The 22,264-nt window shown below is 32.6% G+C and overlaps 2 protein-coding genes across 2 annotated transcripts; one reads left to right on the forward strand and one right to left on the reverse strand.

Moving 5' to 3' along the window:
* Window positions 1–5,160: 5,160 nt before the first annotated feature.
* On the forward strand, window positions 5,161–7,920 carry LOC126899151 (uncharacterized). Its single transcript, XM_050673745.1, has 4 exons — window positions 5,161–6,003; window positions 6,065–6,178; window positions 6,471–6,705; window positions 6,765–7,920. The coding sequence occupies exons 1-4, from the start codon at window positions 5,961–5,963 to the stop codon at window positions 7,489–7,491; spliced, it is 1,119 nt and encodes a 372-aa protein (XP_050529702.1). The 5' UTR covers window positions 5,161–5,960; the 3' UTR covers window positions 7,492–7,920.
* A 10,351-nt stretch (window positions 7,921–18,271) lies between these two features.
* On the reverse strand, window positions 18,272–20,214 carry LOC126898330 (uncharacterized). The gene is made up of 2 exons (XM_050672270.1): window positions 20,142–20,214; window positions 18,272–18,827 (listed from the first exon to the last, which is right to left on the reverse strand). The coding sequence occupies exon 2, from the start codon at window positions 18,785–18,787 to the stop codon at window positions 18,272–18,274; it is 516 nt and encodes a 171-aa protein (XP_050528227.1). The 5' UTR covers window positions 18,788–18,827; window positions 20,142–20,214.
* Between the last annotated feature and the right edge of the window lie 2,050 nt (window positions 20,215–22,264).

Below are 22,264 nucleotides of genomic sequence, written 5' to 3' on the forward strand. Positions count from 1 at the left end.
ATTAAAGTAAAATCTTATAATATTGAACTTAATGTTTATTCATATATTTATAATATTAAAACGAATTCAGAAAAATTATACCACGTAAGACACTTACATAATTGTACGAAGTAACGTAGCAAACCAATTAAAAAGTTTAAAAAAAATCAATTAAAATAAAAATCGTCAGAAATAATGTTAAAAAGTCCACGAATTAAATATTTTAGATAAAATAGAAAAAAGTGTAGATCAAGGCAATACCTATAATTAACAGCTTAACCGATACTGATATGTAAAAATATAATATTGCTCTATATTTCAAGTCATACGATAATACACTGCTCTCTAGTTGACACAAAACAATACAGTACTGTCAACACTATATTGATAAGCAATAAAAATTTGCATTAAAAAAATATTGTAATTTCAAATAAACGCACCAACTCGGCCACAGTAATTTGCGAATTGGTGAATGTTCCGAGACGAGTCCAGATATTTTCTATACATTTTCTGAAAGCTTATAAAAAACTCTATAAGTGGTGTGAAAATCTAACGGGTGAAACGTGCAGGAGTAACTGAATATTGCAAATCAAGACCGCAGAAATGACTTTCGGTAGCGTATAATCGCAACAACTCGGCCACAGTAATTGGCGAATTGGTGAATGTTCCGAGACGAGTCCAGATATTTTCTATACATTTTCTGAAAGCTTATAAAAAACTCTATAATATAATATCAAATGCTAAGTTGTTAAATGCAGTGGTCGTTCACAATTATCCGAGTTGGTACGGCGGTGTATACGATAGTAAATGTATTTATACTCCCACCGGCCGACAGATCTTTGTTGTGTGTATGATTGGTAAATGCGTTTAATATATGCTTTTTGGTATTATGTGTCTACATCTATCAGTTAGAAAAAGCGTTATACTCTATAAAATATTGGTAACCGAAGGGTAACCAATATTTGTTTGTGATAAGAAGTTGGTGGACCACGAATTGGTAGCTTCACACTCGNTAATCACGATTATAAAAAAGGATATTGTTACATTGGAAATTTCCGCAACTAATGATGTTGTCTATTTCACTGTAAAAAACTAAAACAGGATAACCTCTTTTGAGGTTATGTATTATCCTAAATTTTTCTAATACATTAATTCTAAACATATCAGGGTATTTGCATATATTCCGATAATTTCGAGATTCGCTTTCGACTAAAAGTTCAATAGTAGGTTCTGGTAGAAAATCGAATGGTACAAAAGGATTTTGTGGCATGATAACTAAAATAAAAAATAATAACTTTATTTAGAAATAAAAATATCTAGACTTATTTACCGTTATTAAATAATTATGATAAAACGAATTTTTATTTATAGAAAAATAACTTTTTACGCCAAATAAATTATTGGTAAAAAAATTAAATTTTACTCTTGGTTAATAATCAACTTATAATATTAAAATAACAATTTAAAGAACTTACATTATTTATATATTCCTCGAAATGCAATTGATGCAACAAGTATTTGTTACAGTATAAGTTTTCCGTTCGTCGAAATGCAATTGAAACAGCAAGTAATCGCTAGTGGATATAAAATCTGAAATAATTAGCATTTTATTATAATATTCTTTGTAAATTAAGACAATAAAATGTTATAATATAAATTTATATAATATGAATTCCAATAAATATGCAAAGATAAAAAACATTTGAGTTCAATTAATTTGATAATATGAAATTTTATTTTTTAAAATCTATTGACATTAAAAATAGTATATATAATTACAATAATTAATTTTATACTTACAGTTTAATTTTTTATCAAACGAAAAATGTAACTACAACAAATTTCTTTGCAAAAAATCTGATTGTTAAAACAAACTACTGCGCTCTTATAATTCTTTCGAATGAATAAACAGATCCAAGACTTTATATACTTGCATTGATTAAAAAAATGCAATGAAATTTAATTTATGATATGTTCTTCTGTGTTAATGATGAAAATGACAGTTGATCGTCTAATTACTTTTGAAATAGATAATATATTACATTTATGTCTCGTTTTCGCGCATGTTAAGTTCCATGGAATTTGTATTTAAACATATGCAGTGTTGTGATAATTAAATAAATTTAACACATTAAATTATATACAATATGCTGTATTGTTATTAGTAAACTCGATATTGTTTATTATATCATAATTTAAATTATAGTAATTAACAGTGGATAGTAAACATATAGGGATAATGATATATGGAGAGAGGAGGGTTAATACACTCTCAGCACATCATCCTCATCTATCCTTGTTTGTGTAAAAAGTACTTGAAAAATGTAACATTTCACACTAAGTGTAAAATGTAAAATTGGATCAGTATCGACCTTAATCGTATAATTTTGGATTGTGTTAAACGATTATTTATATATAATATTTATTATATATAAATTCAGTTCATTATTAACCGTCGACTTTCCAATTCAACCGACTTATCATGCAATATTTCATATTAATTAAATTAAATTTAACTATAAATTTATTATTTATTTTTTAATTAGTACAGTTTTATTTTTTTAATAAAATGTATTTATTTAAGAATGTTTTTTGCTAAACATCTCATAATAAGAAAACTGGAACAGTCATTATTATTATATATATATTGTTGACAAAAAAATACTGATTTATTGTTCACTAAACGAATAATGGTCAAACGCAGTTCATTAACTCATATATTAACGTTTAACATTCGATAAAAACGACAGCGTCGTCGTCATCATGCATAAGCCATCTGTTGTATTCATCTCAAATACGATAGTATAAAAATATATATAGTCATCTATAAAGCCATCTGGTACCATGTCTGTTTTGAACAAATGATTGTTTTTTTACAAATTAGGTAAAATAAACATTCTTACGTAGTTTTTATCTAAATATGTGCATGTCGTATATCAAAATAGCGGATTCGACATTTAAAATTCGCACTTTTCACCGTTACAGTGTAGCGTACCTGGAAAATGCATTTTTTTTTTTTCATAAAAAAAACTTACATTTCATATATTCTATATGACCATCCACCGCATCATAATGCAAAGTTTGGATTCCAAACAAATAAATAAATAATAAATATATTCAGTTTTTATTTAACAAATTACCCAATTTCAACATTTTACGTACAATTTTTATCTAAAATGAAAATAATTGGCGATACTGTACGGTTAATTTTGATTTATCATATTCGATATATCGCGCACCTTAGGAATAAGCTTATCACTACCTCGACATGCGTACATCGTATTTTTATCGCGCTAAAGATACAAACGTTGCGATTCACACCTCCGACCGACACCGTCATCAGGGCGGTTACACGACTACGGCTTATACCCCGTCGACGACGACGTTATGTTGTTTCCGTTATCGATAAAATATATCCGCACATTAAATACATTCTATGTAGTAAATCGATAGTGATAATAAGTTCTTGATGACTGTTTACCAACTTGACTTTTGGCCAAAATGAATCGTCTGGATCCAGACCAATGTATACGCGAGACATTTGTGAAATGCTATATATTGATGAATCGATCAAGTCGTTGATTTTATTGAATTTACACCTTGGTGTAGCCATTGTGATTAAAGTCTCAAGGTCCAATAGGCGTTACTATCGCTGCGATTCGCATTCATCGTTTTTTCAATTGTTTCAATTGAATCCAAAAGTTCGTAATATATTCGCTTCACAACTGAGCATGCACATTCAGGATTGTCCGAATTTTTTCCCACATTCGATAATTCACAACCCTTGTAGTGTAAAAAGTCTCCACCGGTATCGTTGGCTTTATCTCTTAGACGTTCCGCAAAATATTGCAAATCTCGATAATTTTTCAATGATTTACTGAATGGTTTAAAAACTCTATCTGTAAGTTCGTTTTCAACAAGAAAAATCAATTTATTCGATATATTACTGAAATAATCCATCTTACACGCACAATAGATTAACAAATACTGAGAACCGATTAGTAGTCAACAGACAATGTTGCTGCTGCACGACACCAAACTTTCCAAACATCTGTTAGACATTGGAATCTCGATGGAGAATGAGGTGTATTTTATGGGTTACACGACTACGGCTTATATCCCGTCGACGACGACGACGGCGGCGGGGGTTGCGATGGCGCGTCGACGGCGTTGACACAATATAATGCGCGACCGTTTGACGTACAAGTCTGGGGGGAGGGTGTAGGCAGGGACAGAGTCTTTAACATTATTGTATGTGACGTGTTGACCTTAAGGGCGATTATATTACGTAACACCTGTGATGCTCCTGATTGAGGGGCACGCGTTGCTGCATACGTCACACCGACAACGACGTAACGCCGAGTCAGCTGACCACCTACCCTCCGCCAACCCACATTATTATCGCAATTTTAACAATAACACACTTGATTTACAACTTTAACAATTACGATTGACCTTAATTAACCATTTAATTACCCATTAACACTCTTAATTTATTACTTTTTGATGACGTATGACACTAATTACCATGGCGGCATCCTTTGATCCCCAGAACCCGCTATTTAGATACNAAAAAAAAAAAAAAAAAACGAGGTCATTGTTTACACACTCCAAGGATACTCGCCTATATATTACTATGGTTCGAAAGATTTACACCCTGTATAGAATATGGATTTAGTTTTTATTTGTCGAACGTACCATTATATGAATGTCCGTATTGGTTGGGTTCCTNACAATATAATGCGCGACCGTTTGACGTACAAGTCTGGGGGGAGGGTGTAGGCAGGGACAGAGTCTTTAACATTATTGTATGTGACGTGTTGACCTTAAGGGCGATTATATTACGTAACACCTGTGATGCTCCTGATTGAGGGGCACGCGTTGCTGCATACGTCACACCGACAACGACGTAACGCCGAGTCAGCTGACCACCTACCCTCCGCCAAACCACATTATTATCGCAATTTTAACAATAACACACTTGATTTACAACTTTAACAATTACGATTGACCTTAATTAACCATTTAATTACCCATTATCACTCTTAATTTATTACTTTTTGATGACGTATGACACTAATTACCATGGCGGCATCCTTTGATCCCTAGAACCCGCTATTTACTTACTACTTATATATATATATATATATATACAGGGTGTAAATCTTTCGAACCATAGTAATATATAGGCGAGTATCCTTGGAGTGTGTAAACAATGACCTCGTTTTTTTTTTTTTTTTTTTCCCAAAATTGGGGAAGTTTTGGAATAACCCCCCGGGATTTCCCCAAAAATAAAAATAAATCATACCACGATATTTCCCGCAAAATTCTCGTACAAATTGAGGGGTCACTCGATTTTGTCCAAAAAATTGGCCATTTCCCCTCATTTCCGCCCCTAAAATTGGATGAATCGAAATTTTAGTGTTACATATCAATTTGTACTAGAATTTTGCAAGAAATATCATAGTATTATTTATTTTTAATTTTTATGGTTTTTTCATGCTGAAAATTCGGGAAATCCACAAATTAATAGGTTTTATTGTTTTTTTTTTAATTATTACTTGTACTTTCAGTGATAATAATGGTAAGATATCAAATCAAAATAATTTTAATTATTTTAAACATTTTTTCTTTATTTTTTGTAATTACTTACAATTAACTTTCCGACCTTAAGTCATAATTAAAATTTTTGGAAATAATTCAAAAGTAAACTTAATTGATCGAACCATAATTGCCTATTTAATACGAAAAATTAACTCTAAAAATAGACTTTTACCAATATTCCATGATGTACCAAATAAGACTGTAAGTTACATAACAATGATATTTGTATTACACTATCTAAATTAACATTTGTTATCTTTGTCATTAGGACATACCTTGCCTTTAAGCAAGACAACTTTTTTTTACAAGTTGCGTGCGTTTTGTTTTATTTTAAAAAGTTTTTTATTTAATTAAGGTATTTAATTTTAAATAAAATAATGTTTACCAATTCAGAATACACCGATATGATTTTACTTGTAGGTAAGTAATTTTTGAATGAACTATTTTTTCAAGATCATTTATTATTTAAAATGACTATTAGGAGAAACAGGCAACGGATACCGTGCAAGTATTAGATGGGCAGAGCTGTATCCCAACCGTCGGCAACCACATTATCAAACTTTCGATGATGTTGTTCGTCGATCTCGAGAAACAGGTCTTACTATCATTATTTTATTAATTTTAGCAGATCAATTAAAATTTAGTTCGATTTAAAAATTTAATTCTTAAATTAATTAAATTTGCTATCAAACACTAAAGGCGTTGTGTGGCAGCGTTCCAAATTGTAGGATACAAAGCATGAAGATCTGGGTTCGAATCCCACAAATTTTTTTCATAATTTTTTTTCGATAAACCTTAAGTAATTAGATTAGAGTAACTAGAATCAATTTTTAATTAAATAAAAGTAGTAAAAAAGTTCAAAAAATGTACGTTTTTTTATTCTGAAGGTATTTTACAACCATTTGGTCATCGATCGGGAGGTAATCGGTCAACTTTAGATGTTCGCACAGAAGAAACTATTTTAGAACAAGTTCAAAATGATCCAGAAACAAGTACGCGAAAAATTGGTGCGGAGATTAATATCAATCACATGAGTGTCTGGAAAGTCTTAAATAGTAATAAATTGTATCCATTTCATCGGCAAAAAGTACAGGAGTTGTTACCTAGGGATTTTCCATTAAGGTTAAAAAATAACTTTTCTGTTCAGGCAATAAATTTTAATTAATATTTTTTATCATTAGATTGAATTTTTCACGTGAAATGTTAAGCCGTATGACAGTTGATACAAGTTTTTTAAACAAAATTTTATTCACGGATGAAGCTTCTTTTACCAAAGATGGCACTATAAATTTGCATAACTTGCACCACTGGTCTGAAGCAAATCCACACGTTACACGAATTACAGGATCACAATACAAATTTTCGGTTAATATTTGGTGTGGTATTGTTGATAATTATTTGGTTGGACCTTTTGTTTTACCCGATAGGTTAAATGGCCAAGCTTACCTGAACTTTTTAAGGAATAATTTGCCAAATTTATTGGAAGATGTGCCTAATGAAATCCAAGAGACAATGTGGTTTATGATGGATGGTGCCCCCCCTCATCATACTAATGCTGTTAGAGAACAATTATTTTTTATGTTTCCTGAGGGTATCATAGGCAGGCAAGCAGGTAATCGAGCCCATTACAGACCCAATATCGTATGGCCACCACGAAGCCCTGATTTAACACCTTGCGATTTTTTTTTATGGGGTTATTTGAAAGAAAAAGTTTATTGTAATGAGGTTAGTTCAAAGGAAGAATTGATAGCCAGAATTTTTGAAGCTTGTAGGAGTATCAATGGAATCTCAGACATTTATGAAAAAATAAGATATTCAATGAAAAAACGGCTCCAATTATGTGTCCAAAAACAAGGAGGGCACATTGAACAATATTTAAAAACCTCAAATAGCGAATTATTATTGTAAATAGTTAAAAGAAATAAAGAAAAAATGTTTAAAATAATTAAAATTATTTTGATTTGATATCTTACCATTATTATCACTGAAAGTACAAGTAATAATTAAAAAAAAAACAATAAAACCTATTAATTTGTGGATTTCCCGAATTTTCAGCATGAAAAAACCATAAAAATTAAAAATAAATAATACTATGATATTTCTTGCAAAATTCTAGTACAAATTGATATGTAACACTAAAATTTCGATTCATCCAATTTTAGGGGCGGAAATGAGGGGAAATGGCCAATTTTTTGGACAAAATCGAGTGACCCCTCAATTTGTACGAGAATTTTGCGGGAAATATCGTGGTATGATTTATTTTTATTTTTGGGGAAATCCCGGGGGGTTATTCCAAAACTTCCCCAATTTTGGGAAAAAAAAAAAAAAAAAAACGAGGTCATTGTTTACACACTCCAAGGATACTCGCCTATATATTACTATGGTTCGAAAGATTTACACCCTGTATAGAATATGGATTTAGTTTTTATTTGTCGAACGTACCATTATATGAATGTCCGTATTGGTTGGGTTCCTGTTGCGCTGCGCTACAGTGTCGGTGTGATCGGGCTCTACGGGGCTACGAAACGTCGGCACGAGCGCAGTTTCCCTAGCTCGGGGAATCGGGCGCGAACTCAGGTTGCGGATAGAATAACGGCCTGCAGATATGCAGGCTAACCGTGAAATAAGCAATCTATTAATTTGGACTGACGAATAAGCGGTCGCGGACAGCGAGCCGCCCAAACGCTTGTTACCCTGTAGATATACAGGGTAGCCGTGAAATAAGCCTTTATTGACGAATAAGCGGTAGCGTTTGGGTGAGAATGGAGCAACATAGACCACGCAACCAGTGAGCTAGCCACTCACTGGCCGAAGGGACCGGCTATGAGGGCAGCCCCCTCACAAAATTATTTTATATGAATAATGGGAAACAATGATATAACGGTTACTGAATCAGGGGTATCGGATGGTGGGGGGTGTACCCACCAGGTGTCGTTCGGATCAATCGAATACGCGTCAAATGCAGGAGTGTTGAGGCAGGCTCCTGAAGCCAACCACGGGGTTGGTACTGCGACTGCAGCGAGTGGTGGCGACCAAGCCACTCCCTCCGGTGAAACAGCCGACTGGAATCTTGGATAACTCGGACACTGGACTGGAAAATTTGAATGCGGCCACACCTTTGGATGCTCCAGCTAAGCCCTCCATAATGGAGAGGCTGCTGAGTTCGTCCAGGGTGGGGTCGGGCAACTCGGCACCATCGGGTTCCACACCCGTTGGATTCATAGTGGATGAATCGCTAGGGGAAGAGGACGCTCTTCGTGGTAAGAGAAAGGAGGTGTCTCCAGCCACGGAGGGACACCCCTCCGGATGCTCCAATTCCATTAATGGACGCACCGGAAATGAAGAGAAGGAAATGCGGGGAGATCGTGGCTGCCGACCTGTTCCATGAAGACGGCACGCCACGGTCGAAGCTCGACCGGGCCAGTTCCAGGTCTGTCCTTACGGCCGGACTGGAACTTGCGGTTTTCCAGGCAAAAATACTGGAAAACACAATGGCGGTCGTGCCCCCGCACGACCACGTCGCGTCAGCGTGCAGGGCTCTCATTCGGAGCGTTCGGTCGCTGTACGACCTCGAGCTGATCCGCACACATGAGTAGGACCTCCCGACCGTCGAGGCTTCGATGCAGACGGAGCCCCAGAAGGTTGCGGGTGGCGAAGGGTCAGGTTCTGACGAACGTGGGCCGGAGAGTGCGGCTGACGATCCTCCTGCCTCTATTCCCCAGGCGACATTATTACTTTATATCTTTCTTTATTACTTTTATATTTCTTATTTTTATCTTAAATTGCTTTTAATTTAGAATATTTTATTTTTTTGAAATCCTACTGTTGTCCGACAATACAGTGTCTCGCCCGGGTTGGCAACCGTTTCTTTTCAATGCGCTATGAAAGTTACAAATTTTTCGTTGCGGCCAATTAGTTTGATTTTTTTTTTATATTTGTAACCTTTCAAACTAAGAATAAAATTTATTTTTGGTGTACAATAGATAAATATTTTGTAAAAGAAGATTTTATATATACCTATATTTATATTATATATTATTTAGTTAAAAATTTTCATATTAGATTTATAAAACAAAATAAAATAAAATTTTATTTATTTTTGTATTAATTAAAATATATAGTTACTATGTGAATATATTTAATATAATATTTATTGATATATTACATAAAATTTTAAAAATGTCATATTTCCACCTTTTATTTCAACTTAAATTAAAGTTGCTAAATCTTACATCTTTTTTTACATTGTAAGGTGCATAAACATGATTCCATACATTTCAATTCGCCATAATAACTTATAAGCGTGTACCAAGAGTATAACATAGTAGCTGAAATAAAACAATAACAACATTAAAAATAGATATTTAAAAATTTTTATTACGTTTTAATTGTAAATTTAAAACGTTCAAAAACAATAAAATTTTAAATGAAAACTAACTAATTTAATAAGCTACTAGTTAAAACAACATTAGGTAAAGTAAAACCAGAAAAAAAAATGTAAAAAAACGGTAGCACAGTGGGGTGGCGGCACAGTGGGATCGTGGCATAGTTGGGTCCAGTATAGATTTAATCTGACAGTGATTAAAATCACTATCATAAGAAACGCTTCGATGCAAATCAGTAGATAGTGTTTAATTCTAAGAAATTGGTGGATAATTACAAAAGCTACATTATCTGCTAGTTTCTTATTAATACCCTGATTAAGATAAAGTATGTCGAATGAAAAAGGGATTATTAAAAAATATTATTTCTCATAAAAAAATTGTGTTGATTCGTACACTTTTCAATGAGTTATAGCATTATAAAGTTAAAAATGTAACCAACCCAACCCAACATCAACTCCTATTTCCTTAATTATATCCAGATTAGTAATTATTTTAATTATATATTATATAATTTTTATAATTAATTATTTTCAAATTATTATTGATTTTTAATATGTTAAAAGTAATCATTTTGAACCTACTTCTTTTTGTTCTTTAAAGTGAAAGTTTTAATAAAAAAAAAATGAATTTATTACCATAACTTTTAACTCAACTTGCAAGTTTGAAATAGATATTATTAAATAGAAAAAAATGAAATTGGTAGATTATTTCAAAAACAACAATAACACTTATTCCCTTAATTTTACCCCGATTTATAACTATAATATATGAATACATAATAATTACAGTAATTAAATTGAGTATGAAAGTGGTATTCAATAATATAATATTGTAATTTTTACGGAGATATTATAAAAATAAAAAGGAGTTGTATATTCATATACTTTTAATGCGTATACAAATTTAAAGGAATTTATGCAATACTTTTTAATAAAAAAATTTTGTTACTTATGAATAAATACACTAAACAAAAGGAACTTTCATCAGAAAAAAAATATACTTTTCTAAATAAACTTTTCGTGATGTTTTCAAATGTGCAATTAAACTTTTTCTATTACTTCTAAGTTTTAATATTATTACTTATTATTAAAAGATAAGTATTTACATATAAAAAAACGGTAGCACAGTGGGGTCGCGGCATAGTGGAGACGTTGCATAGTTGGGTTCAGTATAGATTTAATCTGACAGTGATTAAAATCACTATCATAAGAAACGCTTCGATGCAAATCTGTAGATGGTGTTTAATTTTAAAAAATTGATGAATAATTACAAAAGCAACATCAACTTTNATCACTGTCAGATATCATTATACTTGATCCAACTATGCCACGTCACCACTGTGCCGCGACCCCCCTGTGCTGGGTTTTTTTATTTTTTAAATTAATTGTTTTCAAATTATTATTGATTTTGATTTTTATATGTTAAAAGTAATAACTTTGAACCTACTTTTTATTGTCCTTTAAAGTGAAAGTTTTATTAAAAAAAAAAATGAATTTATTACCATAACAAGTAGCTCAATTTGCAAGTTTGAAATTGACATGATTAAATACATAAAAATGAAATTGAGATTAATATGCTGTCAGCAAATTTTATAATTACTATTTACAGTATATTTATCAGAAAAGTTAGATTTTTTTACATTTTTATCGTAATAGATCACTTAAATAAAAATCATAGTAATCATTTCTAATTAACTTTTGGCGTTTAAAAAGGTTCTACAAAGGAAATACTCAGAATTTAATTAATTTTAATGATTATATATCTAAAAAAACCAATAAAAAAAAAGTTAATCAATTAAGCCTATTATAAAAAAATAAGGCAGTGTATTGCCCTTATAAGATATTTTAAAATAAAATAAAATACAAAACCCAGGATTAACACAAAAATAGCATATTATTGAATACGGTAGCCATTTGGGCATAGATGATAGTTCGTCAGGACAAATTTTTTTTTTAATTTTATAGTACATGACATAAGCTTTAATTTGACATATGTTTAAAGGACGCAGTATTTCCGGAACACTTTCAAAAGTTAAGTTGAAAAAGCTCTATGTTTTATACAATGTTTCAAATTTTGAACGCCCCCTATATAAGGGGAAGTTGTCCAATTTTAATAAAAAGTATGTCAAATGAAAAATGTATTTATAAAAAAAAAAATGTGCTGATAATTACATTTTTCGAAAAGTTATACCATTTTTAAGTTGAAAATATAAAATTGAAAATCGAAAATTTTAACACAAAAATAGCGTTTTTAACACGCTTATATTAGTTTCACATGTATGTTGTTTGTTGTTTGTTGTAAGTTTGTAACTCCACGCGGCACGTGTTATTATGTCGCTTATCCCGTCGTTTATGACCTTGAGACTAGACTGTCGTAACGCATTCACCCCACCCCGCTTACCAGTCGGCGACAACACTATTTTCCTGTATAATTTTACTTTTGATTTTCGTACCCGTATACGCGTGCGTGTTATCAATTATATATATTTAGAACAAATTTTTATTGTGATTGACACGGCCACACGTCTTTTCGTTATACACGATGCCCCACGATTCGTCCCACCTTTAACAACCGTCGCCCTACTAAGAGTATTTGACTGACCAACACCACGCGTTTTACGCTGCGGTGCAAAGTCCAGCAAATGTCGCACGCCCGACGACGTTCCGCCGCAATTGATACCGTAGTCTTCTTCACGTTGTCAAAGTGACAACGTTCACGAATCGATCCGCACTCGCGCACCGTCGTCATCTACGCTGCTAACTTTTTGACGGCCGAGGATTACACCGGATATCACATCGTCGACGCCAGCGAAAGTGCCGCGATATTATGCGGAGATTATATATTCTTACCATCGTCGCTAATATTAATATATATTTATATATACGTATATGTTAATATTCATTTATATATCCTTACAGACGACGCTGCTGCTGCCGTATATACCTCGTGTATAACGTTCCCCCCGCTACGCCCGCCCACAAAACACGGCTATACCTCGTGCATGATACGTTTACGTACATAAGTCGCTTTACATGTATATATATATATTCTAATTACTATTAAAATTTATATATTAATACGCTTTATTCTCATTAAGAGATAAATAGGGTATTTATTCCGATTACAAAGGATGATTCCTGTATCGTCATTTTTCGTCACTACTTCCACGTTGCACGCCTACTGCTTTCCTTGGATGTGGTAGCCGTTTCTCAGACTCCCTCTCTGGAATCGAACCCTGATTCCCCTTTACCCTTTACAATCATGATATTGATAGTAACTACTATTATAACATGAAACTAAAAAGTGAAAAATAAATATAGTTTAAAAAAAAACTAAAAAAACACGCTTTTAAAGCACATCGAACTAAAAAGTTAAAAATAATTATTTTAAGCTTATTTTAAAAATTATTTTAAACTTTTTAGTTCGATGTGCTTTAAAAGAGTGTTTTTTTAGTTTTTTTTAAACTATATTTTTTTAACTACGGCAGCCGTTTACATGCAGAAGATAAAGTGTCGGGACAAATTTTTTTTTTTCATTTTATAGTACATGACATAAGCTTTAATTTGACATATGTTTAAAGGACGCAGTATTTCCGGAACATTTTCAAAAATTAAGTTGAAAAAGTTAGTTTTTGTAAAAAAGTTGCTATTTTAAATCCCCCCCAATGACCAGGTTAAGTGTTAGATTTTCATAAAAATGATATCAAATGAAAGGGAAATATCTAAGGTTTTAGTATTAAAAAAAATTATGTTCATTTTAACACAAATCAATTTCTCTTAAATTATTCATTTTTTTTTGGCAATTTTTACGATAGTTACATGTATTTCCATTTATCTGTTATAAAATATTTTTTATTTTCATACGTTATATCTTATAGGAGTGTCAACTTTATTTATTTAGATTGATAACAAATTTTGGAACAGTATTTCAGAGGTTATTAACATTTGAATACCTATGGGTAAGGAGTGAAGTCGAAAAATTTTAATGATATNACATGCTTTCATAACATATGAAACTAAAAAGTAAAAAATAAATATAGTTTAAAAAAACTAAAAAACACGCTTTTAAAGCACATCGAACTAAAAAGTTAAAAATAATTTTTAAAATTAACTTAAAACAATAATGAACGAAAAATACTAGTATTATTGTGAAAAAAAACGTCAGGCGCTCAATATACAAAAAGTATGGCATAAAGCACCCACGTTTTTTGTCACAATAATACTAGTATTTTTCGTTCATTATTGTTTTAAGTTAATTTTAAAAATTATTTTTAACTATTTTGTTCGATGTGCTTGAAAAGCGTGTTTTTTAGTTTTTAGTAACGGGAAATCAGGATTCGATTCCGGAGAGGGAGTCTGAGNTATTATCAAAATTTTTACATAAATTATTAACTGGTGATATTGATTGTCCAGAGCTGTTGTCTTTGATTAATTTTAAGATAAACAACCTTAATACTAGAAACCCTTTGCCATTTTACCCAATTTTCTCAAATAAAAATTATATTTTAAATTCTCCCCATAATATTTTAATGAACGCAGGTAATACTTATATATTCGATTTTGTTTAATCTTTATTGTCAATAATTTATCTTTAATTTGTAATTATTTCATTATGTATTTGTTTAAGTTAGATAATAGAAGTTAAGTTAATCTATATTTGACAACAAACAATGTAAACAATATTATGTATACAAATTCACGCAATGTAATAGGACACAGTCCGTATATATTTGTAAATAAATAAATAAATAAATAAATAAATATTAATATTAGCGACGATGGTAAGAATATATAATCTTCGCATAATATCGCGGCACTGTCGCTGGCGTCGACGAAGCGATATCCGGCGTGATCCTCGGGCGTCAAAAGGTTAGCAGCGTAGATGACAACAGAGCGCGAGTGCGGATCGGTTTGTTGACGTTGTCACTTAGACAACGAGAAGAAGACTACGGTATCATTAACGGCGGGACGTAGTCGGCCGTGCGGCACTTGCTGGACTTTGCACCGCGTCATAAAACTGAATATACGAAAAATATGGCACAAAGCGCCCACGCTTTTTTGACAATAATACTAGTATTTTTCGTTTATTATTGTTTTAAGCTTATTTTAAAAATTATTTTTAACTTTTTAGTCGATGTGCTTTAAAAGCGTGTTTTTTTAGTTTTTTTAAACTATATTTATTTTTTACTTTTTAGTTTCATATGTTATGAAAGCATGTTTTTTTTATTTTTTTTTAACTATACTTTTTTCACATAAATAGCTCGGTATGTATGTTTTTGGTTAAAATATTGTTAAGCACAGAGGCACTAAATATTATAGTGCGTACCCGAACCGGCTAAAAGCACTTAATACCGATCAGACTGTGTTGTGTATTGAGGTATAACTGTTTTTTATGGGTTGGCGGTGCGCTAGGGAAATTCTACACGTGTGGCATATATATATAATAATGAAACTTAAGAACGGAAATGTATCACACACGAGGTAAAGCCGTATTTTATGGGCCTAGGATTTGTCCCGTATCATCATTTTTCGTCACTACCTCCACATGCCGGGAGTGGGTAATTTGCGTGACTACAGCTTTCCATGGAGTGGTAGTCGTTTCTCAGACTCCCTGACCGGAATCGAACCCTGATTCCCTGTTACCCGTTACCCGTTACAACGTATGTAATAATACAAACGGTTTTATGGGACCCGGTTGTTAAATGATATATCGAACGCGTTGATATAGAATGTATTGTATACTACATGTCTATTACTGTCTATTGTTGCAATTTTATGTGTATCAGCGGCGACGCCTCACGCGCAATAAAGATTGTATAGAGAAACAACTGGTGAATCTACTTGTTTTATATTAAAAAAAAATAATGAACGAAGTGGAAATCTACAATTGTTGCGCTATTGACAATTTATTATAACCGGGTGGAGAATTCACTGCTGTCGGACTGTGTGATTGAAGTAACTCGGAGAAGAGGGAATATGATGGAAACCTAGCTGGTTTATTTGAAAAATAAAATTAAAAGAAACTAATATAAGCGTATTAAAATCAAGTTAGCAAATGGTCTTCTTACCTTGATCCAATGTAAGACCGGTTAAAAACCATACTGGGGAAACAGTTGACACTACTTACGTCATAAAAATGTGGTCGACACTGGTTTTGAGGATAGAGACCCGTGGGCTGTTTATTAATGAGCAACAACAGGTTATTTCCGCGACCGGCTTAGTTGTAGGCCGCCCTGGAACTACCGTTAGGTATTACTTCAGGGCAGCCCACGCCGTCTCTAAAATTCACACCACCCCGTTAAAAGCGAAGGGGGCACAAATAACTCACGAAACAAAAACATAAAAACATAAAACACGAATACCTAAGGCGCCGGCCTAAACCAGCGCCTTAGGTCCTCCTGTACCGGGCGGCGCGGCTGCCTCTGTCTCAGGCGTTCAGCTTTTTCCTTCTTTTTCAAGACGGACTCGGCGAACGCCTGGACGAGCCTCCACGCCTCCCGGCTCCTCAACATCAGGTCCACCATGGACCCGACTCGGAGCGTGGACCCCAGACGGGACTCCAAAGAGTCCCGCTCCTGGGCCCACGCCTCGCACCGGAAGAGGGTGTGCAAAGCGCTATCAGCCTCTCCCGGGCGATCCGAACAGTGGTCGCACGTCGGCGCGGCTGCTTTACGAATACGGTGTAAGTACTCGTTAAAGCAGCCGTGGCCGGACATCACTTGGGTGAGACGATAAGTCATCTCACCGTGAGTCCGGTCCACCCACCTGTCCAGCCGATCGGGTCCTATGAGGGACCTGGTCCACTCGCCTCTCGTTTCCTCCGAGAGGCGAGTCCGCCACCGGAACATGGTCATCCGCCTGAGCGCTAGCCGGTCCTCGGGTTCGAGGGACCGGTTTCGCTCTCGGCGGAGCTCATGCCCGGCGGCGCGTTCCTCGGCGAGCAGGTCGGCGGGCGGCAGTGACGACAGGATACCCGCCGCCACTCCGGACACCGTTCGGTACGCCGAAACAGTCCGGATCGCCGCCCGCCTCTGCACCCTGAGCAGGGCTTCACGGTTTTTGGACGAATACTCAAGAGTATCCGCCCAAACCGGGGACCCGTACAGGAGGACCGAGTGTACGACGCTGACTAAAAGTCTGCGCCGCATCTCTCTCGGCCCTCCCAGATTGGGCATGATTCCCGCCAGGCAATTCATGACTTTCTGGGCCCGCTGTGCCGCACGAGTAATGTGCGGCCTGAACTTCAGACGTTTGTCTATGACAAGGCCCAGATAAGTCATGGAGTCCTTAAGCGGGATCTCCACCCCCAGCACGGCGAGTCGTGGAGGAGTGAACTTGTACCTGCCCGTGAACAAGACCGCTTCGGTCTTGTCCAGGGCAAGGCTAAGTCCACTCCCCTCCTGCTGGATCCAGGCGGAGACTGCGCTGAGCGCGCAGTTTGCCCGGGATCCAGCCTCCTCGGCCGAGACGCCTTCCGCCACCACCAGCATGTCGTCCGCGTAGCAGACGACACGCACGTGCGGTGGTAGCGGAACGCGGAGAAACATCTTAATCCGGTAATCTTAAAATGCACCACTAAATTAATAAAATGAGCAATTTAAGTTCGTTCATCTTACAAGATGTACAATTTAACTTATTGCATATTCAAAAGTTAAACAAATTTCTCTTTATGTTCTTATATTTAATATACTAAATTAAAAATTTAATATGACATTGTCTTGTGCCAACGTAATATATGAAATTTTTTTTTTCAAATTTCAAGCTCTTCTTATTTTAATAAAAAATTAAATAAAAACATACTAGTAAAAAGTGTAACAAAACCTAATGATCTAACGACGTCACTATTTTTACTAGAAGATTTATTTAATGGATTTGATTTTTTTGAAGTTGATTTTTTATTGAAATTTGTGGTTTTCTCACTCGTAGAGCCTGTTGTAGAGAAATATTTTACTGATTGAAAATTATTTATGACTACCTCATTTATATCATGTTCATTTGATGTTTCTTTATTAAAATTTTTACTTTCTGACTATATTTGCAAAAATAAATGTAAATGTTAACATACCAAGTCATATTGCAATGTGTAAATAAGAGGGCCCTATCTCAAAAAAGGCGTTTTGTTGATCTAAACATATTTAACTTTTAAAAATTTCAAAGTCATATAGTGTTTTACTTTTTTCTAAGCATTTATATAGATTCTAAAAGTCAAGTTATATTTAATTATCATGTATATTGTTTTTTTCCATATGACATATTATTAAAAGGTGAAAAATGTAAATTAGTAACCTTCTCAGAATTTTGATTTTAATTTTTTGCCAAAGAATATTGTATTATACTTACAACATTTTCTTCAAAACCATTTTTTGAGTCGACAATAAGGCTATTTTTATTGTGGTCTGTTTCAGTTGTATTTTTTAATCCACCATCATCTTTTCCAGAAACATTAAGAGGTCCTCCCTGGTGTCCAGTATCAGATTTTTTTTCTAGTTCACCATCTTCTTCTCCAGACTTCTCAGATGCATCTCCTTGGGAACCAGTATCAGGATTTTTTTCTGTTTTACTGTCAGCTTCAGAACTTTCAGGAGCTCCTACTTGGGGTTCAGTAACAGAATTTTTTTCTGTTTTACTGTCAGCTTCAGAACTTTCAGGAGCTCCTCCTTGGGATCCAGTATTGGGTTTCTTTTCTGATATACTATCAGTTCCATTATGTTTATCAGGTGTGCTACTCTCTGTAGATCCACTTTCTTCCTTACTAGTAATTTTTGAATCACCACCATTTCCTTTTGATTTGTTTGTACCTACATTACTACACAACCACATTGTTGGGGGACATCTTGATCCATCTGATAGACAAGCTAAACTTTTTATTTTAATTTTTACATTTAAACAACTAAAAATGAACTAAAATTATATTTGGAAATTTTTAAACGCCCCTATATATGAGGAAATTGTCCAATTTTAATAAAAAGTATGTCAAATGAAAGATGTACTTATAATGTATTTAGAAAAAAAAATTTGTGCTGGTAATTACATTTTTCGAAAAGTTATAGCACTTTTAAGTTGAAAATTTTAACACTAAATTAGCGTTTTTTTAACTACGGCAGCCCTTTCCATGCAGAAGTTAGTGTCGGGACAAATTTTTTTTTTTCATTTTATAGTACATAAAATAATCTTTAATTTGATATATGTTTAAAAGACGCAGTATTTCCAGAACATTTTCAAAAATTAAGTTGAAAAAGTTGCTATTTTAAATCCCTCCCAATGATCAGGTTAAGTGTTAGATTTTCAAAAAAATGATATCAAATGAAAGGGAAATATCTAAGGTTTTAGTATAAAAAAAAATTATGTTGATTTGTTTATTTTTGAAAGAGTTATGGAAGTTTTAAGAAAAAAAAGTGAAAAATATGACAAAATTTACCGATTTTTAAATTTGTAATTTTTTGGGGGATTTCCCCCATTTGCGGGGAACGAGGGAAAATTTTTCAATTTTTAAGGGTAATGTCTTCGATTAGATACTATTTGTGATCTTTTGACATATTTTTCATCAAAATCGGTTCAGTGAGAGCTGAGATTCAGCGTATACAGACACAAAAAAAAAAAATATGTCATAGTAGAATTAATACCTTCTCAGCTTCACATCGAAGCTAAAAAAGATAGAAGGATGTTATTAAGGTTTGGTTAAGATGAGCAAGCAATATGGGAGTTCGTGTCTATTTGAAATTTAATTTAAGGATTGCCGACTCTAAGTAGTTGTCATTAAGGTACGGAAAAAGAAAGAAAGAAAAATATTTTGGGATTAATTTGAAATCTTTTGTATCTAATGTTGTGTTCTACAATACTTACCAAATTTAATAAAACTAATTTTTGTCATACAGCAAACAATATTTTTAAGAAATTTTAAATTTAAATACATTAAAATAGCAATTTTATATATTAATACCCTAAATTATATGATTTAATCACAGTTATTTTACTGAGGTCACTAACATACCACTGATGTTTATTACTTATTACCTAACAGACAAGTTAAAAATTGATGTAATGATATAAAGTTGAGTCTATATTGGCAATAAATTTTTCAAACTTATAATAATTTTTATGCCTTAGATTAAATGTCTAATTTGAATTTTCTTGAAATTTTAATATATTTAAATATATAAATAATTATATTTACTTTTTATGTAATTGTAATGTAAGTACCACTAATGTGGACCAAAAAATTATGACTATCGTCCACAAAAGAAAAGAATACCAGATCATTGATTTTGAAGACTAAAATAATGTAGTACATTAACTGATTAATTATTTAAATGTACATTATATAAGTATATATTGTTTAGGTATATGTTTATCATAACTTAAATACTTAAAAAATATATATTGTTTCTTTTTAGTTACATTTACTTTTACTTTTTAATTATTAATTACTAGTGTCGCTTGTTGCTGTCATTTCAGGAAAGAAGAGAAATTCAAAGATTAATACTTTGTTAAAATGTTAAATGCCCGATACTGTACCGGACGAGATCTGTGTTAAGATAGATAACCTAGCCATGCTTTTCCTAATTGGTTGCCACCACTTTACCTATGCTAAAATATTTATTAAAAATATCCAATAAAAAGTTATGTCTGTAATTATTTGTATTTTGTATGTAATAAGTTGCTTATGATAAACATATAAATAATTTTACTTTTAATTTAAAAGTAAAAATATTTTTTTTCTATTTAAGTACATTTTTTTTTTTTACAAATTTATCCTTTAAACATTTTTATTATTCTAATTTTAATCTAGGTTTTTTTTTCATTTTTAATTATATTATTAATAGTAATTAGTACATTATAAATATTTCTTATTAACTTCAAGGAAAATTAATAACTAACATTAACGGATCCAAAATATGCAAGTAACCAAACAATCACCATACCAACTATAGTGCCAATCAGATAAATTGGTGGTTCTAAAAAAAAACAAATTGTATTAAAAATTGTACAAAGGATGAGTCACGAAGATAAGATAAATTAATAAATTTTGTTTGAGTAATCTTTATATCTTATTTATTAATTTTTTTGAATAATTCTTAGACCTTAAGTCTAAAGTTTTAACATAATATCTTTTTAATTTGTAAAAAATAAATAAACATTTAAAACATTTAAATATAATGTTTTTAAAAAAATTTAAATGAATATTTTGTAAAACAAATGTTAATAATTATAGTGGTACAAAAATCTCTCATGATTTTTTAATTGAAATTTGAGTATTTCAAAATTGGTATTTTTTTAAATAATAATTATACGTTAAGTTACTTATAAACTTAACGTATAAGTTTATAAGTATATCTTAATAATTCATTTTTTTACATTATATTAAAATTATTTTAAAATTTTAAATAAAATGTAAAAAAAAATTTAAGATAGCTATTTTATAGAGTAGATTTTAAGAAAAATTTTGGTAAAAATATTTCTAATTATATTCAGTAGTGCATTTTCTGTAGTATTTTAAAATTTGTTAAAATTTAAAATTTCATGTATTAATGTACGGTATTACACATTTTTATAATTTTTAAAATGTTATAAAACATTTTATTATAATATATAATTAAGTAGTTAAATAGTACAACCAGCACTCAATATAAAAGAAATGATCGCAGTAATTACGAAAATAGAATGGGAATTTAGTACAACAGAGGGAACAAAATTTAAAATTCCATTGGATTCTAAGAATTGTATAAGCAGGCACCTATTAGGCGCCATAAAGGAGCAATTTAATAAATAGTGAGAAAAATCACCAAGGACTTCATCCCTCATGTAAATGGCAAAAGGAAACAGAGTTCAAGTTAAATTTGTAAGCGAATGCTTGTAAAAGGTTATGATCCAGTCCGAGTCGTGGAAAGCTTGAAATTATATCGCGAGTAAGATCTAATTGATGGAACCACGGATTTTTGGAAGGGCTAGGTACGATAGACCGATGCCATCGGGCAAATCTGTTGGAGAGAGAGGACCACTTAGTGAGCCATGCTTCCATCAGAGTAGATCTAAAATAATGCAGAGTATCAGAATAAGAGAGAAGAAAGGATAACATATGAATAATGATGCGTATTTAGCCAGAAAATCAGCGAACTCGTTATCGTGGATCCCGACATGGCTAGGGACCCAATGGAAATGAACTTCTTTACCAGAGGTTAAAATTTTGTGGAGGAGTGCTCTAATTGAAAATATTATAGGGGAAGTTTGAGAATCAAAAGGGTTAGAATTAATAGTAAGAAGACAAGCCTGCGAATGAGAAAAGAGGTATCAAGAGAA

This window comes from Daktulosphaira vitifoliae, unplaced genomic scaffold, assembly GCF_025091365.1.
Source record: "Daktulosphaira vitifoliae isolate Bord-2020 unplaced genomic scaffold, ASM2509136v1 Scaffold_2, whole genome shotgun sequence".
NCBI classification, from domain to species: domain Eukaryota; kingdom Metazoa; phylum Arthropoda; class Insecta; order Hemiptera; family Phylloxeridae; genus Daktulosphaira; species Daktulosphaira vitifoliae.